Source organism: Hyla sarda, chromosome 4, assembly GCF_029499605.1.
Source record: "Hyla sarda isolate aHylSar1 chromosome 4, aHylSar1.hap1, whole genome shotgun sequence".
In the NCBI taxonomy this organism is placed as follows: Eukaryota; Metazoa; Chordata; class Amphibia; order Anura; family Hylidae; genus Hyla; species Hyla sarda.
The window spans coordinates 68,453,777-68,461,957 of NC_079192.1; the positions used below are offsets into that span (position 1 = coordinate 68,453,777).

At 39.1% G+C, this 8,181-nt stretch overlaps 1 protein-coding gene across 1 annotated transcript in view; it reads right to left on the reverse strand.

Annotated features, from left to right (window-relative positions):
* Positions 1-4,862, reverse strand: part of LOC130368081 (WW domain-binding protein 1-like) — a 29,177-nt gene extending 24,315 nt beyond the window's left edge. Inside the window, exon 1 of the mRNA XM_056571347.1 lies at positions 4,727-4,862. Coding sequence (XP_056427322.1) covers positions 4,727-4,765 — 39 coding nt within the window. The 5' untranslated portion in view covers positions 4,766-4,862. The remainder of the gene's footprint in view (positions 1-4,726) is intronic.
* Positions 4,863-8,181: the final 3,319 nt, after the last annotated feature.

The following is an 8,181-nucleotide window of genomic DNA, read 5'->3' on the forward strand; positions in this document are numbered from 1 at the left end:
TCATCAGGACATATATACACAGTGTAATATACAGTCATCAGGACATATATACACAGTGTAATATACAGTCATCAGGACATATATACACAGTGTAATATACAGTCATCAGGACATATATACACAGTGTAATATACAGTCATCAGGACATATATACACAGTGTAATATACAGTCATCAGGACATATACACACAGTGTAATATACAGTCATCAGGACATATACACACAGTGTAATATACAGTCATCAGGACATATACACACAGTGTAATATACAGTCATCAGGACATATACACACAGTGTAATATACAGTCATCAGGACATATACACACAGTGTAATATACAGTCATCAGGACATATACACACAGTGTAATATACAGTCATCAGGACATATACACACAGTGTAATATACAGTCATCAGGACATACACACACAGTGTAATATACAGTCATCAGGACATACACACACAGTGTAATATACAGTCATCAGGACATACACACAGTGTAATATACAGTCATCAGGACATATATACACAGTGTAATATACAGTCATCAGGACATATATACACAGTGTAATATACAGTCATCAGGACATATATACACAGTGTAATATACAGTCATCAGGACATATATACACAGTGTAATATACAGTCATCAGGACATACACACAGTGTAATATACAGTCATCAGGACATACACACAGTGTAATATACAGTCATCAGGACATACACACAGTGTAATATACAGTCATCAGGACATACACACAGTGTAATATACAGTCATCAGGACATACACACAGTGTAATATACAGTCATCAGGACATACACACAGTGTAATATACAGTCATCAGGACATACACACAGTGTAATATACAGTCATCAGGACATACACACAGTGTAATATACAGTCATCAGGACATATACACACAGTGTAATATACAGTCATCAGGACATATACACACAGTGTAATATACAGTCATCAGGACATACACACAGTGTAATATACAGTCATCAGGACATACACACACAGTGTAATATACAGTCATCAGGACATACACACACAGTGTAATATACAGTCATCAGGACATACACACACAGTGTAATATACAGTCATCAGGACATATATACACAGTGTAATATACAGTCATCAGGACATACATACACAGTGTAATATACAGTCATCAGGACATACATACACAGTGTAATATACAGTCATCAGGACATACATACACAGTGTAATATACAGTCATCAGGACATATATACACAGTGTAATATACAGTCATCAGGACATATATACACAGTGTAATATACAGTCATCAGGACATATATACACAGTGTAATATACAGTCATCAGGACATATATACACAGTGTAATATACAGTCATCAGGACATATATACACAGTGTAATATACAGTCATCAGGACATATATACACAGTGTAATATACAGTCATCAGGACATATATACACAGTGTAATATACAGTCATCAGGACATATATACACAGTGTAATATACAGTCATCAGGACATATATACACAGTGTAATATACAGTCATCAGGACATATATACACAGTGTAATATACAGTCATCAGGACATATATACACAGTGTAATATACAGTCATCAGGACATATATACACAGTGTAATATACAGTCATCAGGACATATATACACAGTGTAATATACAGTCATCAGGACATATATACACAGTGTAATATACAGTCATCAGGACATATATACACAGTGTAATATACAGTCATCAGGACATATATACACAGTGTAATATACAGTCATCAGGACATATATACACAGTGTAATATACAGTCATCAGGACATATATACACAGTGTAATATACAGTCATCAGGACATATATACACAGTGTAATATACAGTCATCAGGACATATATACACAGTGTAATATACAGTCATCAGGACATATATACACAGTGTAATATACAGTCATCAGGACATATATACACAGTGTAATATACAGTCATCAGGACATATATACACAGTGTAATATACAGTCATCAGGACATATATACACAGTGTAATATACAGTCATCAGGACATATATACACAGTGTAATATACAGTCATCAGGACATATATACACAGTGTAATATACAGTCATCAGGACATATATACACAGTGTAATATACAGTCATCAGGACATATATACACAGTGTAATATACAGTCATCAGGACATATATACACAGTGTAATATACAGTCATCAGGACATATACACACAGTGTAATATACAGTCATCAGGACATATACACACAGTGTAATATACAGTCATCAGGACATATACACACAGTGTAATATACAGTCATCAGGACATATACACACAGTGTAATATACAGTCATCAGGACATATACACACAGTGTAATATACAGTCATCAGGACATATACACACAGTGTAATATACAGTCATCAGGACATACACACAGTGTAATATACAGTCATCAGGACATACACACAGTGTAATATACAGTCATCAGGACATACACACAGTGTAATATACAGTCATCAGGACATACACACAGTGTAATATACAGTCATCAGGACATACACACAGTGTAATATACAGTCATCAGGACATATATACACAGTGTAATATACAGTCATCAGGACATATATACACAGTGTAATATACAGTCATCAGGACATATATACACAGTGTAATATACAGTCATCAGGACATACACACAGTGTAATATACAGTCATCAGGACATACACACAGTGTAATATACAGTCATCAGGACATACACACAGTGTAATATACAGTCATCAGGACATACATACACAGTGTAATATACAGTCATCAGGACATACACACAGTGTAATATACAGTCATCAGGACATATATACACAGTGTAATATACAGTCATCAGGACATATATACACAGTGTAATATACAGTCATCAGGACATACACACAGTGTAATATACAGTCATCAGGACATACACACAGTGTAATATACAGTCATCAGGACATACATACACAGTGTAATATACAGTCATCAGGACATACACACAGTGTAATATACAGTCATCAGGACATATATACACAGTGTAATATACAGTCATCAGGACATATATACACAGTGTAATATACAGTCATCAGGACATACACACAGTGTAATATACAGTCATCAGGACATACACACAGTGTAATATACAGTCATCAGGACATACATACACAGTGTAATATACAGTCATCAGGACATACACACAGTGTAATATACAGTCATCAGGACATATATACACAGTGTAATATACAGTCATCAGGACATATATACACAGTGTAATATACAGTCATCAGGACATATATACACAGTGTAATATACAGTCATCAGGACATACACACAGTGTAATATACAGTCATCAGGACATACACACAGTGTAATATACAGTCATCAGGACATACACACAGTGTAATATACAGTCATCAGGACATACACACAGTGTAATATACAGTCATCAGGACATATATACACAGTGTAATATACAGTCATCAGGACATATATACACAGTGTAATATACAGTCATCAGGACATACACACAGTGTAATATACAGTCATCAGGACATATATACACAGTGTAATATACAGTCATCAGGACATATATACACAGTGTAATATACAGTCATCAGGACATATACACAGTGTAATATACAGTCATCAGGACATATATACACAGTGTAATATACAGTCATCAGGACATATATACACAGTGTAATATACAGTCATCAGGACATATATACACAGTGTAATATACAGTCATCAGGACATATATACACAGTGTAATATACAGTCATCAGGACATATATACACAGTGTAATATACAGTCATCAGGACATATATACACAGTGTAATATACAGTCATCAGGACATACACACAGTGTAATATACAGTCATCAGGACATATATACACAGTGTAATATACAGTCATCAGGACATATATACACAGTGTAATATACAGTCATCAGGACATACACACAGTGTAATATACAGTCATCAGGACATACACACAGTGTAATATACAGTCATCAGGACATATACACACAGTGTAATATACAGTCATCAGGACATACACACAGTGTAATATACAGTCATCAGGACATATATACACAGTGTAATATACAGTCATCAGGACATACACACAGTGTAATATACAGTCATCAGGACATACACACAGTGTAATATACAGTCATCAGGACATACACACAGTGTAATATACAGTCATCAGGACATACACACAGTGTAATATACAGTCATCAGGACATATATACACAGTGTAATATACAGTCATCAGGACATATATACACAGTGTAATATACAGTCATCAGGACATATATACACAGTGTAATATACAGTCATCAGGACATATATACACAGTGTAATATACAGTCATCAGGACATACACACACAGTGTAATATACAGTCATCAGGACATGTATACAGATCACACAGTGTAATATCAGGACATATACACACAGTGTAATATACAGTCACCAGGACATATATACAGATCACACAGTGTAATATCAGGACATATACACACAGTGTAATATACAGTCACCAGGACATGTATACAGATCACACAGTGTAATATCAGGACATATACACACAGTGTAATATACAGTCACCAGGACATATATACAGATCACACAGTGTAATATCAGGACACACATACACACAGATCACACATAGGTTTAGTACACACATAAACTGATCCTCTCACTGCCAGCTCTTCTCTTCTCATCTTTCTCCAGCCGCAGCTACTTCCTGTTCCTTCTCACTCAGCCTTCTAATTGGTCATCCCCAGGACTTCCTGCTCAGTGATTGGTCACGCTTATCAGTCCCGCCCCACGGCTACGAGCCTTATGTCTTTCTTGTGCAGCTGCGAAGATGGGCCACTAGAGGACGCAGTGAGGTGGGAGTCGGGCAGGTACTGGTATATAGGGGTGGAATGCCTATAATATTTGGGTATTGTATGCTGCTCTGACCTGGAGATATTGTTCTGTCACGTGTAGGGTGTTTGGAGTGTGACAGGACAGCACTGGGGATTTGCCTTATTTAGTACTATGGGGGAGATTTATCAAAACCTGTTCAGAGGAAAAAATGCCCAGTTGCCCATAACAACCAATCAGTTTGCGTCTTTCATTTTGCAGAGGCCTTGTTAAAAATGAAAGAAGGGATCTGATTGGTTGCTTTGGGCAACTTTTCCTATGCACAGGTTTTGATAAATCTCCCCCCATGGCTTTTCAGCGTGTACTATTAATAACATGGTCCACATTTATCAACCTGTCTCAAGCCAAGATTTGCTAAGATTGCGTGGTGTTCAAAATCATGTGTCAAATTAGGGTTTTCGTTAAGTACGGAAAGGATTCAGATTTTTAAATAGAAGTAATTTAAAAATCTGTTTAACTTTCTGGAACCAGTTGATTTAAAAAATAAAAGGTTTTCCACCGGAGTACCCCTTTAACCTGTTAGGGACCCTCCGTCCCTAACAGGTTAAAGGGGTACTCTGGTGGAAAAACTTTTATTTTTTAAATCAACTGGTTCCAGAAAGTTTAACAGATTTGTAAATTACTTCTATTTAAAAATCGGTGAGTTGCCTAGCAACATCCCTTGCGTCCCGATACTTAAGGACAGAGGGCGTACCTGTACACCTTCTGCTTTTCCAATCACTGCTGCTCGCCGGGCGGTGATTGGCCGGGGTGACTGCTGAAATCATTCGGCAGGCATCCCGTGCCAATGCCAAGGGGGGTCCTGAGACCGCACCACAATGCGGTCTCAGGACCCCCCTGGGCATTGGCACGGGATGCCTGCCGAATGATTTCAGCAGTCATCCCGGCCAATCACTGCCCCACAATAGGTGGGGCAGAATGGGGAAACCGAAGGGGATCGTCACCGAAGATCCACTTATTCATCGGCAGCGGCGGAGGCGACGATCAGCGGCGGGAATCGCAGCAGAAGAGGACGGTGATGCGGCTCCCTGGATCCTATGGAAGTCGGTGAGTTGCCTAGCAACATCTGGAGATCTACAGCTTGAGACCATTATATAGTGGTCTCTAAACTGTAGCACTCCAGATGTTGCAAAACTACAACTCCCAGCATGCCCAGACAGCTGTTTGGGCATGCTGGGATTTGTAGTTTTGCAACAGCTGGAAGGCTACAGTTTGGAGATCACTGTGCAGTGATCTCTAAACTGTGGCCCTCTAAAACTTGCAAAACTACAACTCCCAGCATGCCCACACATCAGTTTACTGTCTGGGCATGCTGGGATTTGTAGTTTTGCAACATCTGGAGGGTCACAGTTTGGAGATCACTGTGTAGTGGTCTCTAAACTGTTACCCTCCCGATGTTGCAAAACTGCAAATCCCAGCATGCCCAAACAGCTGTCTCGGCATGCTGGGAGTTGTAATTGCGTACCTCCAGTTGTTGCATAACTACCTCTCCCAGCATGCCCTTCGGCGATCAGTACATGCTGGGAGTTGTAGTTTTGAAACAGCTGGAGGCACACTGGTTGGAAAATACTGAGTTAGGTAACAGAACCTATTTGAAGGTTTTCCAACCAGTGTGCCTCCAGCTGTTGCAAAAGTACAACTCCAAGCATGCATGATCTGTCAGTACATGCTGGGAGTTGTAGTTTTGAAACAGCTGGAGGTTTGCCCCCCCCCCATGTGAATGTACAGGGTACATTCACACGGGCGGGTTTACAGAGGGTTTCCTGCTTCAAGTTTGAGCTGCAGCAAATTTTCCACAGCAGCGCAAACTCCTAGTGGAAAACTCACCGTAAACCGCCACCAGTGTGAATGTATCCTAAAAACACTACACTACACTAAGGGTGCGTTCACACGGAGTAAATCAAGAGTAATTCACGTTGAAAAATTTATGGGCAGAAAAAATAATTTTATTTTTGTGAGAAATTCGCGCACAATTAGTGCGCAATTTGCGCGGAATTGCGCACGGCAATGGGGGAGAAAGAAGTGAAGGGTTTTTACAGCCATTTCCGTGCAAATTCCACAAAAATTGCGCACGAAATTGCGCGAGAATTCTATAACCATTGATTTTCTTTTTTACCATTGACTTCTATTAATTTCTGCTAGCGGATTCCGCTTGAAGAATGAGCATGTTCATTCTTCAAGCGGAATCCGCTAGCAGAAATTAATAGAAGTCAATGGTAAAAAAAAAAAATCAATGGTAATAGAATTTGCGTGCAATTCAGCGTCGGAATTCCGTTAGCAGAATTTCCTCAGTGTGAACAGGACAGAGGAAAAAACATTAAAGTCAATGGGCAGAGGAGATGTGCATTAATTTGGAGCGGAGAATTCAAGAGGAATTACTCAAGTATGGCAGTGTTTCCAAAATGGAGCCTCCAGCTGTTGCAAAACAACAACTTCCAGCATTTCCGGACAGCCACTGACTGTCCAGGCATGCTGGGAGTTTATCAACAGCTGGAGGCACCCTGTTTGGGAATCACTTGCGTAGAATACCCTTATGTCCACCCCTATGCAATCCCTAATTTAGTCCTCAAATGTGCATGGCGCTCTCTCACTTCGGAGCCTTGTCGTATTTCAAGGAAACAGTTTAGGGCCACATATGGGGCATTTCTGTACTCGGGAGAAATTGCACTACAAATTTTGGGGGGCTTTTTCTCCTTTTACCCCTTATGAAATGGAAAAGTTGGGGTCTACACCAGCCTGTTAGTGTAAAAAAAAAAATAAAATAATTACATTAACATGCTGGTGTTGCCCCATAGTTTTTATTTTCACAAGAGGTAAAAGGAAAATAAGACCCCCAAAATTTGTAACGCAATGTCTCCTGAGTACAGAAATACCCCATATGTGGGGGTAAAATGCTCTGCAGGCGCACAACAAGGCTCAGGAGTGAGAGCACACTATGTACAGTTGAGGCCTAAATTGGTGATTTGCACAGGGGTGGCTGATTTTACACCGGTTCTGACATTAACGCAAAAAAATAAATACCCACATGTGACCCCATTTCGGAAACTACACCCCTCACAGAATGTAACAAGGGGTATAGTGAGCCTTAACACGCCACAGATGTTTGACGAATTTCCGTTAAAGTTGGACGGGAAAATGAAGAAAACATTTTTTGCACTAAAATGCTGGTGTTACTCAAAATTTTTCATTTTCACAAGGGAAAATAGAA